At 33.9% G+C, this 25728-nt stretch overlaps 1 protein-coding gene across 1 annotated transcript in view; it reads left to right on the top strand.

Moving 5' to 3' along the window:
- The window catches only part of LOC121418557 (probable gamma-butyrobetaine dioxygenase), a 62603-nt gene that overhangs the window by 22656 nt on the left and 14219 nt on the right, over positions 1 to 25728 (top strand). Inside the window, exons 8-11 of the mRNA XM_041612489.1 lie at positions 294 to 338; positions 5421 to 5545; positions 7116 to 7256; positions 7704 to 7767. Of these exons, the coding sequence (XP_041468423.1) occupies positions 294 to 338; positions 5421 to 5545; positions 7116 to 7256; positions 7704 to 7767 (375 nt within the window). The remainder of the gene's footprint in view (positions 1 to 293; positions 339 to 5420; positions 5546 to 7115; positions 7257 to 7703; positions 7768 to 25728) is intronic.

Raw genomic sequence — 25728 nt, 5'->3', positions numbered from 1 at the left:
GTATCTAAAGATCACTTATCTTCAATTAGTTTCAGGTCACATGATCAAGGTCAAAGGTTATTTAGGGTGACTGATCCTTGACCATGTTTAATGATTTTAATTTTCAAGATATTTCTTCGATGCTGTTTGTAAGCCAGACATATTTATGAAATACAAGACTTACATTATGGAAAATTATGCTCTAAGGTATGGTATAGCATAATTTTTGCAAAGAATGTTAAAAGCAAATTTGAAAACTGAGGGCTTACCAGGCTAAAGATGTATAAATATAATTTTTTTTTCTTTTTGTACAGGTTGCTAACCTGATTGGGCCAGTAACAGAGACTCTGTATGGATCTGTAAGTGCCATGCTGTGCATTATACAAATGTTGCAACTCTTTAATGGTTGTTTTTGTGTTGTTTCTAAACGAGTTACATGCTCATGTGATACTAAAAGGCCTTTCTTTATGTATATTATTTCCAAGACACTGCAACTCAAGTCTTCCATAGCTTGGATCTACAATTCTACTTAGAAAGGATATACAAGAGTAGGCAATGACTGTGTTGTGTTCTTGTGTCACTATGTAAACCATCACAAGGCGGAGAAATTCTTGAAGCTCTTGGTTCAGAATTTCCCCTAAATATTGCACCTGAAATGTAGGTCTATTTCAAAATTCCAGGAATGAATCCAGTTTTCTCATGTGGAAAGATGAATATTTGTGCTGGCTCCTTAAAAATCCTCTGTCCACATTTGACTGCAGTGATTTCAGCTGTGTTACTAGTTTTGATTTGTAAATCTACCAATTGCCAAGTATTTTAGCTTCTGAGATTTTATTGCTTTTGGCGGCATGCTTGTTTGTAGCAGCTTGACCAAGGTACTTTTCTATAGTTTGAAAATATGTATGATTGTGTATAGCTTCTCAAACATTGATGTGGAAGTTGTTGATAGGTGTCAGTCAGAGCAGTCAGTTTAGCCCAGACCAGTATGCCCAGGGGTGTGAGAGTTCAGATTTTTATCCGATTTCAGATTTTTTGGTGTTTATTTTCAGCTTAATTTCAACTTATTTTGGCTTCCCTCTGTACAAAATGTATGGGAGCTCTTTCTATTTCAGACTTTTTCAGCACTCTTCAGCTTTTTTCAGATCTTTTTATTTGTGACCACTCACACCCCTGAGTATGCCTTTTACAAATATATATTGACATTTTTCATTGAATACAGACCTGTTCTAGATTATTTATAATGAAGGGTTACTACAACAATTTTTTATCATGCCCCATTTAAAAAAATCTCATTAACTATATATACATAGATTATGCATAACAAGGAAATTTATAAACTTCAACACAAAACCTTTCAAAGAAGGAAGAGTAAAATAAGAAATGAACAAACACAGCATTTTTGGTCAGCATGCGGCATGCCATTCTTTTGAGGGTTACGCTTGTTCTTTGAACCTTTGTTGGTGCAAGGACCTCTAAAAGAGTTTTCTGGGGTTGTAGTTGAATTCTCTTAGTATCACATGATTTGTTTTACAACTGCAAAAAGAAATTTTGAGGCTTTAACTACATTGCCTTCTTAAGAACAGTTTTCCTTGTAAGAAGTACATGTAACAACAAGTCAGAGTGGAGTCATTGTATTCAATTGAAATCTCCTAGTATCTCATAATTTGTTTTACAACTGCAACTAGAATTTGCAGGCTTTGAGTACATTACCTCTTGAAGAACAGTTTCCTTCGTAATGAGGTAGGAGCCATTCTGATCCGAGTAAATTGTATTTGGGGTTTGTAGCTGTAATCTCCTAGTATCACATAATTTGTTTTATAACTGCAAAACAAGTTGATATGCTTCAACTACATTGCCTTTTGAAGAACAGTTTTCTTCCTAATGAGGTAATGGCCATTCTTACGGGAGTTATTGTATTCAGTTAAAATCTAATAATTTGCAGTTAAAGTCTCCTAGTATCACATAGTTTGTTTTACAACTGCAATAAAATTTGCAGGTTTTGGCAACATCACCTCTTCAAAAACAGTTTTCTTTGAAACAAGGTAACAGCGATTCATATTGGAGTCATTTCATTCAGAATATGCAGTTGAAGTCTTCTAGTATCACATAGTTTGTTTTACAACTGCAATTAGAATTTGCAGGTTTTGACTACGCTGTTACGAGGTAACAGCGATTCATATCGGAGTCATTGTATGCAGTTGAAATCTCCTAGTATCACATAGTTTGTTTTACAACTGCAGTTAGAATTTGCAGGTTTTGACTACATTTACCTCCTTAACAATTTGCCTTGTAACAATGTAAGAGTGATTCATATCAGAGTCATTGTATGCTGTTGAAATCTCCTAGTATCACATAATTTGTTATACAGCAGCAACCAGAATTTGTAGGATATTACTTCGTTACCTCTCAAAGAACAGTTTTCATTCTAATGAAGTAACGGCCATTCCTATGGGAGTCATTGTATGCTGTTGAAATCTCCTAGTATCACATTATTTGTTTTACAACAGCAACTTGAATTTGTAGGATTTTACTTCGTTACCTCTCAAAGAACAGTTTTCATTCTAATGAGGCAACAGGCATTCCTGTGGTAGTCATTGTATGCTGTTGAAATCTCCTAGTATCACATTATTTGTTTTACAACAGCAACTTGAATTTGTAGGATTTTACTTCGTTACCTCTCAAAGAACAGTTTTCATTCTAATGAGGTAACGGCCATTCCTATGGGAGTCATTGTATGCTGTTGAAATCTCCTAGTATCACATTATTTGTTATACAGCAGCAACCAGAATTTGTAGGATATTACTTCGTTACCTCTCAAAGAACAGTTTTCATTCTAATGAAGTAACGGCCATTCCTATGGGAGTCATTGTATGCTGTTGAAATCTCCTAGTATCACATTATTTGTTTTACAACAGCAACTTGAATTTGTAGGATTTTACTTTGTTACCTCTCAAAGAACAGTTTTCATTCTAATGAGGCAACAGGCATTCCTATGGTAGTCATTGTATGCTGTTGAAATCTCCTAGTATCACATTATTCGTTTTACAACAGCAACTTGAATTTGTAGGATTTTACTTCGTTACCTCTCAAAGAACAGTTTTCATTCTAATGAGGTAACGGCCATTCCTATGGGAGTCATTGTATGCTGTTGAAATCTCCTAGTATCACATTATTTGTTTTACAACAGCAACTTGAATTTGTAGGATTTTACTTTGTTACCTCTCAAAGAACAGTTTTCATTCTAATGAGGCAACAGGCATTCCTATGGTAGTCATTGTATGCTGTTGAAATCTCCTAGTATCACATTATTTGTTTTACAACAGCAACTTGAATTTGTAGGATTTTACTTCGTTACCTCTCAAAGAACAGTTTTCATTCTAATGAGGCAACAGGCATTCCTATGGTAGTCATTGTATGCTGTTGAAATCTCCTAGTATCACATAATTTGTTATACAGCAGCAACCAGAATTTGTAGGATATTACTTCGTTACCTCTCAAAGAACTGTTTTCATTCTAATGAAGTAACGGCCATTCCTATGGGAGTCATTGTATGCTGTTGAAATCTCCTAGTATCACATTATTTGTTTTACAACAGCAACTTGAATTTGTAGGATTTTACTTCGTTACCTCTCAAAGAACAGTTTTCATTCTAATGAGGTAACAGGCATTCGTGTGGTAGTCATTGTATGCTGTTGAAATCTCCTAGTATCACATTATTTGTTTTACAACAGCAACTTGAATTTGTAGGATTTTACTTCGTTACCTCTCAAAGAACAGTTTTCATTCTATTGAGGTAACAGGTATTCCTATGGTAGTCATGTATTTATTTGAAATCTCCTACCATTGTTTAACAAAGCAGCATGAATCTGTAGGTTTTGACTTCACGACCTCCTTAAAAAACCCTTTTCTTTGTAACAAGGTAACAGCAATTCATATTGGCATCATGGTATGCAGTTGACATCTCTTAGTACCTTTAATTTGTTTCACAATTGAAGTTGAATGTGTAGGCTTTGTCTACAAAAACATTTTTTTTCGTACTGAGGTAACAGCAGGTCATACTTGAGTCATTGCAATCAGGGATTGCAGTTCATTGCTGTATTACATGATATGTTTTACAATCACAAATTAAATATCTCTGGCTTTGACTTGATTGCCTCATTACAAACAGACTGTTTTCTTCCTGTTTGAGGTATCAGTCATTCCTACTGAAGCCATTGTATTCAGGGTTGTTACTAAAATCTCCTAGTTTTAGTTTCACGACTCCAACTTGATTTCATTGGCTCTGACTTCAGTTCCCTTTCTAATTTTGTAACAGCCATTTATTGAAGCCATTGAATTTGGGCTGCAATTAAAATCTCTTAGTATAATATATTTCTATTTTTGTACGGCTTGAGCTTGAATTCATAGTCTCTGACTACATTCAAACAGACAGTTTTCTTTCTGGTGTGATTGGAGCCAATTATTAAAGCCTTTGTCAGGCTTCCAATGGTACTTGATCAAAACTTTATGGTTTTACCAGAGAAATAATCACGCAAATGAATTATTAGACAAGAAAGTTCAGAAGATAAAGCATACCCTTTTAACCAATACATTTTCATAAAAAATGCTTTATAATGTTTTAGGAACGTAATGTAACAGCACACTCCATATACATACCATGAACAAAAACTCAAGAAAATAGGACTCAAACAGATGGGACATGGTGATGAAAAATAGGTTTGCAGCAAAGTCCTCTTCAATCTTGTTTTTGGTAATTACCAGGAAGAGTGTACATGCTTTGGATTTAATTTCCATGTTATGCAACCCACAATATTGGTACATCACAAACTTGATTCTCTGTCATTGGAGACAGCATCACAGAGCAGCTATAAACTTTACACCACATTGAACTTTGTAGCATGCTTTTTCATTATGTGCCATGTCCATTTCTACTCTGCATTGTGTTCATTACCTTTATGTGGTAGTTTTGTGTCTTTGTAAGTTTGTTCCTTTATCATTATACAGATAGGATGGGCTAATAAATGTCTCCTTTGATAAAATGTCAGCCTTCATGTGTACAAATATTTGCTCAGTCTTCCTATGTTGATTGTCTTGTCTCTTAGTGTTGTATAAAGTATGATTGGTTTCAAAGGGACAGATCTGCACAGTTCTTGCATCATATCACTCTTGAACGGGATTGAAAAAAAAAACAATGATGGCTTGATTGAATAAGCAAATTAAACTTATGAAGATGGAACCATATACATTTTGTAATAGTATAATTCTTTCTCTGAAATAAAGGGGAATATTTCATGCATTACATATCAACTTTTCAAGTTTTTTCTACATCGAAAATGTAGATATATATCATTATTTCTCGATTATTGGCATTTCATGGTGATCAGAGCCTATCCTTATATCTCTCTTCCCTTCTTTTGCTTTGGTTCTTCCACATTTTCCAGAGTTTTGATGTAAGATCAGAGGATAAACCTATCAATGTTGCATACAGCTCAGTAAGCCTTGGCTTCCATATAGACCTAGCCTATTACGAGTCTCCGCCCGGTCTTCAGCTCCTACACTGCTTACAGTAAGTACCAATTATGCAGGCTTTAAAGCAGATGTAGACTATTTGTGCTGCTTTTCTGACAGTGAAGGTGGTAGCGGCATCATCAACGTTGGAATCTAAACCAAGGCTAAGATTTTGATATGTCTTTATAACTTTGAAATTATAAGGACCTATTTCATGAAACTTGGAAATAAGGTTAATCAAGTATCACTGATCATATTGTACGAGTTGCAGGTTACATGATCAAGGTCAAAGGTCATCAAGGGTCAATGATCTCTGACAGTGTTGTGCTATCAATATAAGAAAAATAAAGTTTAAGATTTTACGTGTTAACATTTACATTTTACATTTGGATAGTGAGTAGGTATTTTTTGCTGTGATGTAAAATTAGATCTGTACCAAAGTAAGGCATGGCTGCAATGAATGAAACCAAATGTCAATGAATTCGTCTCTCACGAGTTAAAAGTAAATTTCTTTGTTTACCCCAGCCAATCGAAGTTTGAAGGGGGAATAGAGGAATCAGTGTACGGTCGGTCAGGTATTCAATCAGTCCGTTGACAAACTTGCACATCGAACTACTTCCTCAGTTTTAACAAATTCTCATGAAACTTGGCACACATATTGGTGTTGGGGTAAAGATATGCAAGACACATTTTTCTTATGTGTCGGATATTGGGTTGCCATGGTAGCAACATATTATATGGTGAAAATCTTGCGGTTGAATTTGTAACCAATTCTCATGAAAGTTGGCTCATGCATTGGTTTGGAGGTTATGATTTCCAAGACGTGTGTGTCGGAAATCTAGTTGCCATGATTGCAACATATTATATGCCCCAAATTAAGTAAAAATCTTGCAGTTTGTACTTCTTCATCAGTTTATATTAGGAAAAACAATATTTTTTCCCATGTGTTGGAAACTGTTGCAAGGATAATGGCGTATGGGGGATATTAATCACCCTCAGTGATAGTTCTAGTTTCAATGCAATTAACATGAGGATTGTTTAATAAACACTTTTAAAGTATCGATTCTCACGTTGATATAATTGAAAAGATGTTTAATGATGAAGCTTACTGCAATGCATGTACATGTAGTTTTATGTCTTTGCGGGCATCTGATTCTTCCATTGCAATCAAATAGTACATTAGTTAAAATCTAATTTTATATTGATCACAGCCAAGGATATCCCGTGGTTATCCAAGAGTAAAGACACACTACATAAAAGTAGTACCTGATTGGTGGGAGATCATTGTTTTGCTTAATTTGTATAATGGTGTATAAAGGAAAAGTTAGATTCAACCATTAGATGGGAGGGGGGGGTTACTTGGGGGGCATAGACTCCCCCCCAAAAAAAAAAAAATCATGACCAAGATAAGAACAAAAAACAGGAGAAGGGTATAATATGATATTATAATCCGGATATTGTGCCAAAATGTATCACAAAATTAGATTTGTGTAACCGGTATTAAAAAAAGTCAGAATTTTTACTTGCTCATAGCTTATATCAATTTGGCTCCCATATCTGGCCCCTCAAATATTTTTCTCATGCCACTGTAACTCATTATCCCCTGGTTTGTGTTACTCCTTTGATAGATTCGATGATGTGGTTACAGGTGGAGAGAGTATTTTTATCGATGCTTTCCATATTGCGGAAGAATTCAGAAGAAAGTTCCCCCATCATTTTGACAGCCTGACAAGGATACCAGCCACCTTCCAAAAATTCCACTTTGAAAGGTATGTTTATAATAATGATACGCAACATTTATACAGGACAATTGTGATGTAAGCAAGGTGTCATTCAATTGTGTAGAATAGAAATCACAAGAATCAATCATGTATTCTTGATATAGCTGACCTTTCAACTTTCTCTACTTTACAATTGAAAATCTAGTTGATATATTTATATATTCAAATTCTAAACCATACATTGAGATTATTGATGTAGTTTCATATAATATGATAGATGCATTAGTGTGCAGTAGATATATACATATGCTTCCTGAGTGAAATGTCATATGCCAAGCTATTCGGCCCACCAGGCAAGGCTGAAGATTTTAATGAGTGATGCATTTTGTTGATTTCTAATAGTACAAGATGCAATCTGAAATCATTATCTTTCCATGGATGAAAGAGAACTGTTTTTGGACTAGTACCATAATTCTTTATTATCATTATTCACAGAGCTAATCCTGCCGCATACATCTACCAGAGGCCACACATCAATGTGAATAGTAGAACAGGCCAGGTATGCTTTACATCTTTTTCTTATTGAAGTCTATCATAAATAGTATCAGACAATCTAATTACCAAGTTCTACACAGGAAATTATTCAACAAACTTGACATTCATTTGCGGAAGTGGTTTATAGTACTCCATGTGTTGAGTCCTGGAAAGACTAAGAAGAGTGGATGGAGGTAGAAGTGAAATGGAGTGGCAGGAAAGTGGAAGGATTCTTATTAGGAATGTAAACCGGGGGACTGTTTCATGAAAGTTTTCCGCACTGACAAGTTGACTTTCTCTGACAGTTACCATAGTAACAGTCAAAGGCCAGTGCCTCTCGGCAAATCAAAACCAAGGATTTCAATGAAATTGTCAACACTGACAATTTATTTTGTCATTGCTGACAACTTTCATGAAACACCCACCAGAAATGTCCAATGCTGATGCACGCTGTTGTCACAATGCGCGAAATTGACTCCTATTACCATGGTTAGATACGCTATTTCATTCATGAGTCCACCGTTTGAAGAGTGGACTCATGAATAGAATAGCATTGATAACCAAGGCAACAGGCGCCAATTTGGCGCACTGTGAAAAAAGCGCACATCAGAATGGGATATCTTTTAATATATGTTGTGAAATAAGCGCAATTTATACTGGCAATCTGCATTAACCATGGACTCAACCGTGGGTTTTCAGAACCACCTTTGTGAATTTGGGCCAATGTTTTTAGTAGGTTGACTGTTTTTCTTCAGGTTAGATCCGAGTAGAACGTGAGAGTGCTCCCCTATTTTTTTTAATGGTTAAGAGAGATGAGATTGAGATGAGATTGTAGTACACACATTTTCATGTTGATGTCCAAGTGAGGAAAGTGAATCTCGTGATAAACCGCACTTAGTTCATCAAACACAAGGTGGTGTTGCGCTCTTTCACTGATCCCTTGAGGTAGCAACTTTGATATATAGAACCACAACTAACACTATCAGGTTTGCACCAAATGGAAATGTATTGAAAGGAGAGTGATGTGCACACCAAGGGAATGAATGCAGAGATGCCAAGTTCAAAGACAAGCTATGCGTGAGATTTTCTGTGAATCTGAGTGAGATCACAGACATTGTGTACAATGTCTATGAGGATAGGCTGTGATAATTGCGTGAGACAGAGATTTGAGGGGATGAGCAAGAGTCAAAATGCTTGAATCTCACGCATAATGCGTGAGACTTGGTAGCTCTGATGAATGTAGGCATGACGCTATGCTTCGGACAAGAATACAATTTGCACAGTTAGTTCGTCACTTCAGCAACAACAATCATTTGCTGAAGGCCCTGCCACATTGTTCCATGCAGGCCTTATGGGTGAGTTGTGGGCAATCACCCGCAACAATGTCTCAAAACTTTTTGCCAGCAAATCAGACTCTCATATGCTCCAGCTGTAAACTGCATGCAAGATACTCTCAATGCAGGCGACCAGCGAGAGTCAAAAGGTCGCAAACGAGTCACATACAAGGCTTGCATGGAACTATGTGACGGGATCTTGAGGGAGCCTGTTAATACTTGGAAGGGTATATCAACTTGTTCCAATGCCTCAATCCCCTTTCTTAGAACTTTGCAATTAATTTGAAGAGACATCTATCAGCCATTGGGAAGAGCATCTAAAGTTATTAAAGGAGCTATCCAGCAGTATTAAATGATTGTGATAAAGGAAGTGGTGAATAAAGGATTCCATGACATTAGTAAGTTTCAGTTCTGACAAAACTGGACAGATGACATCGGAAAATCCACATCCTGTTTATCAAGTGGTTTCATCTGGGCTTTTTCATCTTGGTGACGGGGAATTCTTATCATCCTGTTTCTATAAAAGAATATAAATGATGTGGAATTTTCACAGTTGATCCACTACAAGTACGCAATCTATAAGCCACAGGAATTTGATACATCTTGAAACAAAGACGTTCAAGCTATATTAAACATGATTTATTTTTCTACTTTCTTTGATTTGGTGTCATTCTAAAAAAATGTTACAATGAATGAAAATCAAGAATGGGACATCTCTTGGCCAACAATCCAATTACAAATTCCCTTTTTTTATGGAAATCCTTTTTTGCCATTAGAAGTGTTTCATACTCAATTGCCAGCAACTCCCTGATCCAATAATGATAATAACAGCATATTTATTCAGGGTAGCCACTTCAGTTCCGAAAACTGTTCCCCTAGTAAAACCTACACAATTATAGGTAATTGGATGCATGTAACTTTTGGCAACTTGACCAAGGTCAAAGGTCATTAAGGGGTCATTATTTCTATATAGAGTTTGGGGAGTTTCTGAATACAGTTTCTTATTCCCAGATGTCAACGGGTCTGGTTTATAGTTGGTATTGACAAATTCCTTCTTTATGTGTTGGAAATTCCTTTCTTCCCATTATGATTCCTTGTTTGTTGGCTCTGTAAAGATCCATCATCATTTTGGTTAATCACACAATTGAATATCTACCTTTCTATCTGGGGATTCTGCTTGAGCATGGACTGTGACTACAGGCATGGACATATGATTTCATGATGCGTGTGTGTGTGTGGGGGGGGGGGAGATAGTGGTACAATAGATCAATCCCCCTATATTAGTGAATGTGACCTTCGACTACTAGCATGCCTTCATAGGTAGGGTAAGTTTGCATGATTAAATTGCCAGCAATGGTCTGTTATATTAATCAGTTGTCATGTTTTAGAACCAAAGGGGAGTATTCACCTATGAATTACCTTAAAGGGATGGTCCGGGTTTAATATATTTATATCTTAATACATAGAGTAGAATTCACTGAGCAAAATGACAAATTTCATCAAAATCGGGTAACAAATAATAAAGTTATTGAAGTTTAAAGTTTAGCAATATTTGTGAAAACAGTCATCATGAATAATCATTAGGTTGGCTGATTATGTCACATCCCCACTTTCTGTTTTCTTATGTAATTATACAAAATCATAATATTTTCATTATTTCATACTTGTGTGAATAATGTGTCTCCCTTATAATGAAATAAGTTGCAGCAATAAATATCTAATGCACTAAATCAGTTGTCAATCCAATTTTTCTAGTTCTTGGAGGAAAAAAATTGAATAAACCTAATTTCATATAATAAAATACAAAAGAACAATTGGGGATGTGACATCATCAGCCCACCTAATGAATATTCATAATGACTGTTTTCACAAAATATTGCTAAACTTTAAAATTCAATAACTTTGTTATTTGTTATCCGATTTTGATGAAATTTTCAGCATTTTGCTCAGTGAATCCACTCTATTTATTAAGCTATAAATACTATCAGCTTGTACCATCCCTTTAAAGATAATCATCAAATTAAAATATATATATCCTTATTCTCATTGCCAAAAATATTTTGAGCTTGTTCTGATGAAAATATTGGGCGGAACCAGAAATAAGCGGAATAATTTGAAAACTCTGGATGTCAATGGGTCTAGTATGTCATCTATCTTCACTGATCTAACCATGAATGCTCATCACCCACCCTACTTTTTGGCTGTACCCCCTTATTGTTTATATATTTCACTTTTTTAATATTTCCCATAGAGTTTTATACAAAAAGAAAAAACTTGAAAAGAAAATTATTCTTATAAATATATATGTATATTATATATGTATTTTTTTTTTCTTTTTTGAAAGAAATATCAGAAATATCTTGCAATCCATATTCTTTAAAAATGAATTTTAATGCAAGGGTTTCAGCTCAAGATCTTCAGTTGGGTTTTTCATAAAGTTGTTGGTACACTGTAAGTTTCAGATGACTATACCCATGACTGGTGACCCTTTCTTGGCTAAAAGAAATATCAGTATGTAGCTGACTTAGCACATAAGAATATCTTCTTCATTGTTGTGTACTTAAAGGACAAGTCCACCCCAACAAAAAGTTGATTTGATTAAAAAGAGAAAAGGCCAACAAGCATAACACTGAAAATTTCATCAAAATCGGATGTAAAATAAGACATAAAGTTTCGCTTAGTTTCACAAAACAGTTATATGCACATCCTGGTCGGTATGCAAATGAGGAAACTGATGATATCATCCACTCACTATTTTTTTGTATTTTATTATATGAAATATAAAATATTCTAATTTTCTCCTCGTCAAGTGAAACAACAAGTAATTCCTTCCTGAACGTGTGGAATTAGCATTGTTCAATACTATGGTTAAGTCAACTCAGTCCTTATTGTCAAATTTGTAAAAAATGAAATATTGTCAAATTCAAACAATAAAAAGCAAAAGAAATAGTGAGTGTGGACATCATCGACTGACTCATTTTCATGACACTGAGTTGTGCATATCACTGTTTTGTGAAAAATAAGCATAACTTTAAAATGCCATAAATTTCTTATTTTCCATCCGATTTCGATGAAATTTTTTAGCGTTATGCTAGTTTTATTTTTCTCTTGTTATTCAAATCAATATTTTTCTGGGGTTGAATTGACCTTTAAGCAACAGCTGTATGAAACACTATCAAGTGAAAGTGTTCAAAACACCTCATCTATAATGAAGTTTTAACGTTGTTTCTTTAACCATTAATCATATAGCCAATGGCAGTTCATCTTTGTATGTTATCTTTGATTGTATTATTCTGTATAGAATTCAGGATGCAATTATGTACTTCAATCATGGCCTTGGTTTCAGTTATTAATTGCTCCAAAATTAGACACAGATTTATCAAGTTTTCAAATTGGAACTTGTTCTAAAAGAAAATGCAGCGTGGCAATTCACTAAAAAATATGCTTGAAAGATCTCTATAGCAACCATTCGTTGTTATGGTTCAAACTTTTGAGTACTTGTGACTATAGAATCTTCTGTGATTTTTTAATGAGCAACATTATTCCTAGATAAAGCTTTCATTTGATGCGCTTCATTTAAGATTAAATGAATCTATAGAGAGTTGTGTAAATGAATCTATTTTATGGGGTAGATTGATTTTCTCACTGTTTGTATGCATAAATATATCATTGTTAAAATTACAAGGTACATTTTTGCCCATCTGCACCTCGCATCGGATCTCAAAAAATATAATTGACTGTAATAATTGGATTCTCCAATGTGAGGCCCTCTGATATGACAAAGAAGGGACATTGGTATAAACTTGAACATGAAAACACAAGTCTTAAATGCCTGAAAATCAAGATATCTTATGCACAACCTTAGATGCATATGATCAAGAAAGTATCATACATGTATTTGTGGTACATGCTCTGATCAAAACTAAGCTTCATTATTGTAATGGTTGAATTTTGTTTTAAATGCCTGATAACCCAATTCTTAAGAGTCCAAAATACATGTACAAGACTTGTCCATCGTTTGCCAAAGCTCAATTCAACTACACCGCTTTGGAAAGAGCTCCACTGATAAATACGATTGTGTCAAAGAAATCTCATTTCAATTGTCTGCATGTTTTTAAATTATTTATTGGTCAAGCTCCAGAATTTCTCAAACTTAAAACCATTTCACACAATTTAAGCCTGCACAGTTCCACAGAAGAATTGTTGCTCCACATTCTCTTTCATGAAACAAAATTCATACTTGCTGCCTCCAAACTTTGGAATAGCTTGCCAATTGACATACAAGCCACTGCATGACCTGGTTTTAAAATAAAACATAGTAGTATTTTGATGCTTGTATTTAGACATGGAATATCTTACTGTGTAATGTTCTAAATCATTGTTCGAATACCTATCTGTGACTATGCTATCATCCCAGAACAAAAAAAAGAATGTAATGTCTAGTCATAATGACGTCATAGCAGTTGTACGATTGGCGACGATTCAAAACTAATTTGGCCTCTACTCCAAAATTAAAGCTTGCAATCATCAAAAATTGTTATATCAGTATTCTTTCAGTTAATTTAAGTCTCAAACAAAAATATACTTTTGATTCTTATTTTCAGAAAACAAGCAGAATGAGAAAAGTTGTAAGGTGTGCTATTCATCGCTAAAAAAATAAATTCAAATTCATTTATTTTACATCTCTTAACCTTAAATAGACTGGGCTATTTTGATGCCTAAGAAGACTGGGGGGGCTGAATCAGCCCCCCCCCCATGATTTCGGCCATTGACCGCGCGATCGCGACGAAAATTGGCATGTGCGTTACCCCTGGCATAATCTCCAAGACTGTAGGATCAAATTTTCCCAAAAAATTCATAATTCATTAATTATGCTAATTTATGCGTAAAATCAAAGATTTGCTCTAATTAACTAAATAAGGCCTCTAAACTGCTATTTTTTTATTCATAGACTCTTTGTAGGATTCTTATCAAATGTACTTGAAAAAAAATTCAATATCACAATTATTTTCTTATGTATTTTATTGTTTTTGAAATTTCTTATGTATTTCTCTGTTTTTCGACTTTGTTTTTTATTATTTTTTTCAATGGAAATCGTCCGTGACTTTATTCTGACCATTAAACAAGATAAAATTTATTGAGTTTAATCAGTAAAATTTAAAATAATTTTGGCTAAAAACACAATTTGCATTGGATTTGTACACAAATTCACATTTTTGAGTAATTTTGGGTCGACATACACTTACGAAATGTTGCGTAATATCGGAACCACGTACCCGGGCGTCGCAAATTTGGTCTCAAAAGTTGTGCAAGACTTGGAAGAAAAAAGTCATGGAACGGCGCCAGCTTTTCGTCTTACAGATTTATCGCGAAAAATGTCGAGGGGTGGGCTAAATCAGCCCCCCCCCCAGTCTTTTTAGGGTTAAAAAACAGGGTACAATTCATAGTGAGTTAATGCAATATAGAAAAAACATCAATGACACTTGTAAAATTTAGACAAAAAAAAATAACAAGAAAAACATAGAGTAATGAATGGGATATGAGGGAGTAACAAAAAGCCATTGGCCTACCTAGGCTACTCCCTTTTTACATTCATTACTGATAATAAAACAAAAAAATATCTTCCAATCAACTTTTGAGATTGAAAACAAAGATATCAAAATCAAACTAAATCAGTAGACTGGTAGAACTTCAATTTAAAATGAACTGATAGAACTTCAATTTGAATTAAAAGCACATTAAAATAAAATATAGTAGATGCTATTATTTAGACATAGAATATCTTGCTGTTTAATGTTCTAAATAATTGTACAAATACCTTCTTTTTTGTATTTCCCTCATGATTGAGAATTTGTTAATGAAAAAACTTAAGTTCAGCGATACAAAATAAATCAAAGCAGCATCCTTTTAGGATCATAATGGCATATACAATGTTATATCAGATGACAGATTGATTAATATTAAGTAATAAGTTCTCTTAACAATCCATGTGTTATATAAAGTTACTTCAAATGTAGTGAAATAGTCTTCTTGGTAGCCTATTTTCTAATTTTTGCATCTTTTCAGTTAATCAAATTTTTCCTCTTATCTCTCTTTTAAACACACGAATAAGATCATTTTCTCTTCTATCATACTGAGTTGATTTTTTTCAGGACTAAACTTATAAATACACCACAGAGCTACTACTAAAACGATATATAAATCCTCATGTTCTAGAATGAATGAACAATTTATGTTGATTTTCATTTCTTTATGTAAAATATCTTCGATAACTCTCTGTAAATAAACAAAAAGGGGTTCATTTAACTCGCAAGTTAAGAATATATTGATAACATCTTCTTCAACGTTAAAGTATAGGCATTGTTATCGTTTGGAATACCCCATTTATGTAGGTTTCGCTGGGTTGGTAGTAAGTTATAAACAAATTTGAAACAGAACTCGTGTAATTTGTTTTCCTGAAGATTCAAGAAAAATCTTTTGAAAACACTTGACCATGTTACGTGTTTATCAATAGATACATTTGTTTCCCAAAGGAAACTGCATATTTGTGCATGGTATCCTATTACAATACATAATTAATCTATAAAATGATTTGCTGTTTAAATCTTTATTCATTTTTCTTTTATCTTAACAATAATACAGAGGAATTCCATTCTTTTATTTAGTGAGTATTCTGCATTCATGTTTGTAATTTGGTGTATCCATACTTATGTTGTAACTTGCTGTAGTTTCATGTAATCAAATATTAAATTTGCTTTACTTTTCTTAGTTTTCAACACACAGTTTTTTTTCTTTTCTCTGAATAAGCTGTTTTCAATTGAATCATTAAAAAAAGGATCCAGCATTATACCAGTCTCTATAATAAAACATACTGCCATTAAACAATATATTTTGATTAAAGATCTCTGGAGCTTTTTCATTTTCATGCTCTTTATATCCCAGACATCATCATCCATGTGTGCAAAACCTCTCCATAAAATACAAGTATTATAGTCTTAAGAATGGTTTTATCATAGTACGAAAACCTATAGATGTTCAAATCTGTGACTATGCTATCATCCTAGAACAAAAGAGAATGTAATATCGAGTCATAATGACTAATAGGAGGTGTACCATTGGTCATTGGTACCTATGTTCAAATCTGTGACTATGCTATCATCCTAGAACAAAAGAGAATGTAATATCTAGTCATAATGACTCATAGCAGGTGTACCATTGGTCATGATTTAAAAGTAATTTGGCCTCTATACACATGCTTACAATCATCCCAAATTGTTATATTAGTATTCTTTCAGTTAATTTAAGTCTAAAAAAAAATGGATTGTGGACCAATTGTAAGGTGTGCTCTTCATCGCTAAATATACTTCAATTTCAATTAAAAGCACATCACTTTTAAAAAAGTGCTTAGAATTCATTTCCAAGAGCTCTAAGCAAGAGCAGCTGAATATATATATCTGAAATAAAGCTGTACTATACAAAGTTTGTTTAAGTATTTTGTATGATTCATAATGGCTGTTTGGAATCTGTAAGCAGAAAAAGAGCTCAACCTGAGCAATAGGATACAATCTTTCTCTAACCCTCTAGTGACCTTTACTATAAATCCAGGTGAGAAAGTAGAATTCATTATTTAAGGGAGATATCTATTGTAGAAAAGTTGAGCTAAAATTGCTGTTCTGCTCTATAAATTTACCATTAGAATTGAAAGGTAAATGGTCATTCGAGATTTAAAATCTTTGGTTGGTAAGCCATGGTGACACAGTCATTAGAGGGTTATGGGAAATGTTTAAATAATGTTCAGTTTCATGCAATTTACTATATATGATTCATTACATTGCTCTGTTCATGTCAAGGGGATACTCGATAATCTATAAATATTTCAGCACAGAATTTCGAAAATCATTAATATGCTAATTTATTCATATATTTTCAAAGCTCACAAAAAAATGCATATTTATTTCTTGATTGATTTTGATTATTTTTTTTCCATCTGAGAGCTACATGAGGTTCACCAAGATTCTACACAAGAGTTCAGAAATTTTGATCAGAAAATTATTTATGCTAATTTATATGAAATTTATTCATAGATAAAAAAATGCTTCTATGTCATTTCTTCATCAATTTTAATTCTATATCCTCAATTTTTGTCACCAATATCATTCACTACAGTGTCAACTGGGCTGAAATAAAAATTGTGTTAAATTTTGTTGCGAGATGCTGGATGAGCTCCACATCCTTGATGTGCTAGTATATTTTGTGAGATCTTTTTGTGAGAACCAAAGCCAAAAGTTCTCCTTTTACATCTTAAACCTATTTTTTTGTATCACTGCTTATATGTACAGTGTTTGTAATAATTGTATTAATGTATTTATTTTTATGAGAATGGAATAATTGATCAATCAATAAATACATGCACATGATGTTGTAAGCATGACTGGCCTCGTTATTATTTCTAAAGGCCAATTAAACCTTTGGGACATGTTGGATTGTGTGGAAACAGAAAATCGAAGAATAAGATTGAAGCAAGTGTGAGAAAAATCAGACAAATAATGAGAAATTATTCTGCTAGGATCGAAAGCTTAGGCCCCTTTTGACTCTCTAGATAATGAGAACGTTATGAGCATTTGATTATTGCAATCAGAAATGCTATGGAGATCCTCCCATCGGCAATGCAACAAATATTTATGATGTGACATGTGAACACCTTTCCCTTTGATGGACTACAAAATATACCAAAAAATGCCTATTTTTGTTCCTTGGGTGATACAAACTCTTTATCCATAATGTATTCTTTGAAAATCTGTATTACGTGCCCTCCTATAGAAATAATGCATGGAGTGTTTTAATAGGAAGGGGGGGATTTTTTTCGCCCTGCTTTTATCGGGGTAGGGCAGTCAGAAAAGTGTCTGTTAAGACGCTACCTGCATGCCATGCATGATGCGTGACTGCAAGGTAACAATTTACGTCACAATTGCTTATTATTAAGGTTACTTCGCTCAGTTTGTGAATAACTTGAAATCAGAAGTAGTGATAAGCAAACAGGCATGTAACTTGTTCCTAATAATAGCTTGATTTACACATTGTATAGTCTTTGGTAAGAATAATGTTATTGACTGGCTTTTCTTTCGGGAAACATCAAATATGTCACACTTAAAAGAACCATATTGCCCTTGTCTTAAGACTCAGGCCAAAATGATTCTGTTGTAGGTGACATATTTGATGTTTCCTTCAAGGCCAGTCAATATCATTATTGTGCTAGTTAAGTATTAAGAGATGAGATGCATGATAGTTTGTGCTAATTAGGGGTGATTGAAATATAATTATTTTAAGGCCTAAAGTATTATAAGAGGCCTCTATCTTTCAAGAGAGAAGTTTACTGAACTCCTTTTTTTTTTGGATATTGATGGACTATGTTGAACAATTTGTATGTGGTATTCCCCACAAGAAATAACAATCTCTTGTTTTGATCGATAGGAAACACGTGACAGAAGCTGAATTTATTATTTCTCACGAGAAAGATAAAGAGAATTGAATTTATTGTATAAATCACTTAACAAAGTGAATTTCATTTATCTCCATCTATGCAGCAGTGCAAGACAGGATTCTAGGTTTTGATTTCTAAAACATTCCATCAATCATATGCCACTAACTCAGTACATTTGAAACAGTTACATTTGTGTGCAATGGAACCCAGATCAGGGCCAATTTTCAAAAAGGATTTCTGATTATGGTGACTTTATACCTGCCATTATGCTATAATGTATTCCGTGTTATTCTTTCAATTTTTTTTTTTTGGGGGGGGGTGGTTCGTAAGTCAGTGATATGTTTGTTTACTTGTGTACAAAATGTATTTCAACTGGGTTTACATCATCTTATTTTAGTGATGATAATAGTGTTTTATTTATCCAAGGTATGTTTTATTTATCCAAGGTAGCCACTTCAGTTAGGAAACTGCTCTACCAGCGGGCCCTGCATACCATAATAATGTTATTAGTTTAAAGGGAAATGCCAGTTTTGGTAACGATGTCAAAATGAGTTCGTACAGAATTCAATGAATTGACCACCAAAGTGTCTGTTTGTATACATAAAGAATATGTGCCAAAGGATTTGGGAAGAAATTGTGTAATTGCTGAGAAATTAGCAAAGGATTCGTGTCAAGCATCGGGCACGACATTTAAAGCAATAATAATACACTGTCCCACGTGCGCTTATCTGTGTTGGTGATCTTCAGTGTGAATATTTTTCAGCATAGATTTCAAGATTTCACAAAGTTCAGTTTATGTGACTGTACCAGATCTAGATCCTCGATGATATACTGACAATTAAGCCTGGTTTTACGGACTTTCTCATGAAAACAGTGGTTACTGCAACTACTGGCATTTCTCTTTAATAATTTAATTAAATTTAATTTAATTTCGTCAGAATTTTCTTTATTTATACTTTGTTTGTCAGCAACTTTTCTCCAAATCGGCTGTTTCAATTTCACTGAATGTGCGTGCGTTTTTGTGTGTAACAGCATTATGCAGCATAAATTCGCTGTTTTTTCTATGCGTATCTATTATTGATATAATTCTGATCAAATTGATACCTCGATTAGCTCTCTACGCTCATTAATTAAAGTTTGCAGCACGCGTGCGCGTGAGCTTTTTCTATAGGCTCTATATGGGCAAAAACATGCCTATTGAAAATTCACTGTAGCTCTTCAGAACAAACGGGGACCCCCATTTTTTTTCATATTTCAATAGATTATGAATCATACATATGCTTTAACTGGACCTGTCCTGAACGTATATTATGACGTCATCAAAATGGCGTCGGAAGTCAAAATATGTATTGTCATAATATGAAAGAGACCTTTTTCACAGTGCTTTATCATCTAGTGTCTTTCACAAGTATTCTATCCATAATGAAAATTCAGTTGTCATCATGATATTGATCTACATGAACATGGTGATAGTGATCATGATGGCGAGAGTGAGGACAGACCACCTAATTCATCCGCATGACGAATTAAAATCTAGTTCTTATTAGGCCTACCCTTCTCCAATCTAAATGCTGAGCGCCTAGCAAGAAGGCTCAAGGTCCCATTTTTATAAGTCTTTGGTATGACTCGGCCGAGGATCGAACCCATGACCTCCTGTTCATGAGGTGGACGCTCTACTACTGGGCCACCATGCCTGGTTAAATCCAAGTTGAAATATAATTTAAAAAGTTTAGTATTAAAGGATGAGATGTATGATAGTTTGTGCTTATAAGGGCAATTAAAATGTGATTATTTGAAAGCTTAAGTAACAAAGGCACTGTCATTCTTTATCATGAGATCAAGGGATAAGTTCCTGAATTCCTCTTTATTTGATGTTGATGTTGGGCATTTTGTATGTGGTTTTCCCCACAATAAAATGACAATCTCTTGTTTTGATCGATAGGAAGCACATGACAGAACCTGAACCTTTTTTCTCTCATGAATTTAATTTATTGGAAAAATCAATGAACATTTGGAAAAAGCAATTAACAAAATGGAATTTCATTTGACTCCATCCTTGCAGCAGTGCGAGACAGGATTATAGATTTTAATTTATAAAATATGTTGTCAATCATATGCCATTAAGTCAGTACCTTTGAAACAGTTGCATATTTTTTTTAATCTTAACATAGTTTTATGCAATGGAATATAGATCAGGACTTATTTTCATAAAATATTTCTGATTATAGTGACTCTGCCTTGATTTATAAAACATGCCATCATTCACACTAATTCAGAATCTTTGAAATACATAAATATATATATATATATATACAGTGCGTCCCACAAAAAACGAAACCGAGATTTATCGATGATTTATCATAACTTAATCACAAATACAATAGACAAATGACCTACCATTTTAAAGCTTAGAATCTCCTCTTTCATCTGAAATTACTTATATTATTTCTCATTTAAGCATGAGTGAGCAAAAACAATTTGAAAAGGGGATACCAAAAAGTCACTTGGCGGGCTGTATCTGGGTTTTAAAAAGAAAACCACATTTCTAAAAAGTTCAATATCTACTCTTTAATTTAATAGCTCAATTACAGAAAATGGTCAAGAAATAACAAAGTTCTGGTTATTTGAAATAAGGCTTGAATTTCAATAATTCATGCTAGCATTCAAACTTACTCAACACTCCGTTTTGTTGACGATCAGCCATGAATTAAGCCTTTTGTTTCTGTGGGATAGCTTCTGTGGGAAACCGGTGAAAACGCGTTTATTTAATGAAATTATGGAAATACAAGCATTGTTTCGAGGGATCATAACTTTTTTACTTCTTGACCATTTTCTGTGATTAAGGTATCAAAGAAAAGAGCAGATATTGAACTTTTTAGTCATGTGATTTTCTTTTTGAAATTCAGATACCCCCCACCAAATGAGTTTTTGGCATCATTTCTTCGAATTGTTTTTGCTCACTCATGTGTGAATGAGGGATAATGTAAGTAATACTAGATGAAAGAGGAGATTCTAAGCTTTACATTGGTAGATCATTTGTCTATTTTATTTATGATTAAGTTCTGATAAATCATCGCTAAATCTTGGTTTCGTTTTTTCTGGGACGCGCTGTATATATATATATATATGATAGAAATAGTCTGCTTCGGCATATGGAATAAAAAATTCACAAATGGTTTAGAAAATGCCGTAGAAATAAAATCATAGATTTTAAAAGGAGCATAGCTCTCAAAAATGAAAGGTAAAGTCACACTCTTCGTCAGTGCCCATGATGTGACAAAAAAAAGAATTCAAAATCCGTTTCTGAAACAGTCGTGAAAAACACGTCTGTTCATGGGCATACGGATTATGAAACTCACCTTTCAAAGAATTCAATGCGCGGAAAATGGAGGAAGCGCACTATAAAAGACGCATCTAAAGACGCGTTGCCATGACTGCAAGATGACAAAGGCGAATCTCCGGCTTCAAAACAGGAAAATCTGAGATATATATTAAATATTATCAAGCTATATGCACTGGAACCTAGATCAGGGCCTATTTAGGATTTCTGACTATGGTGACTTTGCCTGCCATTATGGTAACTTGACAGGGCTCATCATCCAATCAATATCAAGGTTTGCATTTTGTAGACATGGTATATTTGAAATAAAGTGTCAAATTTGAGTCTGCTCAGTTTGTTATAACATTTGTGGGTTCAATCATTACATTTATGGTTTAACCCCCCCCCCCCCCGCACTCACACACACACACGCACTAAGATTTCTTTCCTTAGTTATTTTCAAGATGGATAATTGAAAGAGGGAAAATGGAATAATGATGATTATAATACATTGAAAAGATAGAAAACTTTCAAAGATATTATTTTCGGGAAGGAGGTGGGCCCCTTCACACACACACACACACACACACACACACACTAAGATTTCTTTCCTGAGTTATTTTCAAGATGGATAATTGAAAGAGGGAAAATGGAATAATGATGATTATAATACATTGAAAAGATAGAAAACTTTCAAAGATATTATTTTCGGGAAGGAGGTGGGCCCCTTGCCCTGTCCGTGGCATCACCGAGATCAAAGTGCCCTTGTAAGGTCAATAAAAGATGTTACGTTTACATTGTCAATAACCAATTGAAAAGACCTGGGAATCTGGAGCCTTTCATAGTTGTTGTTATTGGTATAAAGCCATGATGAAGCCTTTCCTCCAACAAAATATATTTTTTATATCTGCTCAGCTTATGCATTTCCTTGAATTCACAATCATTACATGATCTTGAGTGATTGTGCTGAATTGCATGAGTGTCTACTTTGCAAATATGTTAGAAAGTTAACTATGAAAATATGAAAAATATTAACTTAGTCTGGTGCAAGACTAATATTGGGAATACCCTATGTTGAGTGTATTGCGCAATGTCAAGATCTATACGCTTTTGTGTTTTGGTTGTCAAAGACGGGTGTTGAACGATGAATGTACCATTAAGCTTCATCAGATAAATAACTTTGATCAAAGTCTGATGTTCCATCATATAATTAAAGTAATGAATATGGAATTGGAAATTATGTCATTATTAATATCATTAAATTAAGAAAGTATTAAGCATTTGAATTTGATTTCTCCTTTATTTTCACCCTTCTTCATTTTCCCTCATTATTTCACTGTTCACATTGTTGTCTAGGTGTGGGGATAGTCTAGTTTAATGCAGTACTTTATTGCATTGTTATATGGTATTCATTGTTCTTTTTATCTCTTCTATGAAAAGAGGGGGGGATTTTTTTTCTCCATGTACCGCTCTGAATAACAATAGTTTGCAATCAAGTTATTGATGAGCAACGATATTCAACCTGCGCCTTTCCGCTGGGTAAAAATCTATAAGTAGTTTTGGTTGTTAACCGTCATGGAGCTCATGAATTTCATTTCATTTTAATTTATCATTTGAAGTGACAATCATAAGATCCATCAGGAAGAACATTAAAATTCATTCTTGTACAATATATTAAATCAAACTTAGGTAGGCCTGAATGAAAAATATCCCTTGCTTTAAAATGATCTTAAATTACCAAAGGGATATTTTTTAGCAATCTTATGACATATTTAAAGAGAAATTTTTACATTAGTACCTTGGTTACATTTTTAGAGCAGAGCTGCCAAGTTCTGACTCAGCGTGAGATTGCAGGCATTATGTATATATGAGATAGGCTGTGATACATGCATGTGAGAAAGAGATTTGGGGGATTAGCAAGAGTCACAAAAGTCTCTCACCTATAAAAGCACAAGACTTTATATGTCTGCTAGAGTATATATTGGTTTTGAATGATACATACATGTATTTTAAGGGATATAATGAAGGATGGGGTTGTTATAATAGTCATAATAGTTCCTCTAATGATATGGCTTTGTTCAAACTATTTCAAAAACTTTCTATTTTCCTGCATCTGAGTATGTCAAAACCAAGTTGAAACTGTGGACTTTATCAATCCTTACTATAATTTGGCTAATCTTGTGTGTCCTTCCGTTTGTTTGAAGCAGCTTTTCTCCGTGGTTTTCCACTCAATAGAGCTGGAATTTTTTCTAAACATGGTTAAATTGTTCACAGATTGTCATGAGGGGGGTTGTTTGTGGTATTTTGGTAGCATTATTTAAATTTATTTTACAATTCGTAACTTTTTGGCATTCCTTTTCGCAGCCCTGAGTATAGCTTCGAAGTTCCCAGTCCCTTTTACCTCTCTCGGGTCAGCGAAATGCAGAGCATGCATGCCCCGCTGAGGATAGCGAGCGCTACACGCGTCACTTGCACTTGTACTCTATGCAGCAGCAGTAATCTCAAACGCGTAACACAACTCACAAGCGATATGTATTTCTTGCGACGGTACATGTTGCAAAACTTCATCACAAAGGTTTTATCTCCCGATTTCTTTGACATACAAACAATATTCTCACTGTCACCTGCTTGCTGATCAGGTGAGAATGAAGTGAGAATATTATTTGTAGGCCTAGAATCTATGTCAACATCAGTGAAATCGGGAGATAAAACCTTCATGATGAATCTTTGAGAAGGTTACCTTTTCTTGATAATTAGGTCAATCCAATGACCTACCTACCCAGTTTCATTAAAACATCCTTTATGGTTTATGGTTTATGAAGAAAAAATTCAATCTGTAAAGAACAAACAATTGAACCGGAAATTAGACATATTTTGTCTAAATTAAATCACACTTTGAATTGTACTTTATCAAAATAAATGATGAACCTGAATGAAACATCAAACCATGTCTCTTTGTGTGATTATTGACTTTTGCCAGCTCTATCTTAACTTGCAAAAGAACCATAAAATTATCAGTAGTAATCATAATTATCTTCATGAAATATCTGCATCATTTTCCTAGCAAATATTCAAGAAAAAGCTACACCAGTAATCCTTTTGATGTTTGTACTGGAAAATAAATATCCAGGAAAATACAATAAATTCAACTTGAATTTAAGTATAAAAATTTCACTTGACAAATTGTAAATCCTACTCAAAACAACTCTTGTTTGCTTAAATTTTGCTTAAATTTTGCTTAAATTTTGCTTAAAGTTTGCTTAAATTCTTTTGACTAACCACATTAAATTGCTTTGGTCTAGTTTGATTCATAATACACTCAGTTATTTCATAAATCTGAAATGCTTGTATAATATCTCTGTCAATAATATTCCATAGATATATAAGCTTTCATAAACTCTGGACATTGCTACTCATTGCTTTATATAACAATGCAAATTTAGTGTGCTAACTTCAGTTTTGGTTTCATGTCCCAAATCTATGTAGCTTACATAGGCCTATCCCTCTTTCTATGCAAAGAAACTGTTATTTCTTGAATAATTATCATCAAAATAATTTCTCCTCAACTCAATTATTTCTTTCCGTTCTCCTTGTCATTGACAAGTATAACACAATGAATTTTATACCATTTTTCATACAAGACGTGTCGCATTTTGTTATCTATACAGCGACCTCACAATATGCAAAATTTATGCAAATGAACATTTAACCACGTGAAGCTGAAGGTTTTCTTCACTTTCATTTTTACATTTTAGATAATTGGTTCAGAAAACCTTTTAAAACAATATCTAAGCACACTTACTTCTTTGGCAGGAACTACGAACTTTGTTTACATAATACTATTTGGACAAG

Source organism: Lytechinus variegatus, chromosome 7, assembly GCF_018143015.1.
Source record: "Lytechinus variegatus isolate NC3 chromosome 7, Lvar_3.0, whole genome shotgun sequence".
NCBI lineage: Eukaryota > Metazoa > Echinodermata > Echinoidea > Temnopleuroida > Toxopneustidae > Lytechinus > Lytechinus variegatus.
This window is presented reverse-complemented; position numbering and strand designations above follow the sequence as displayed.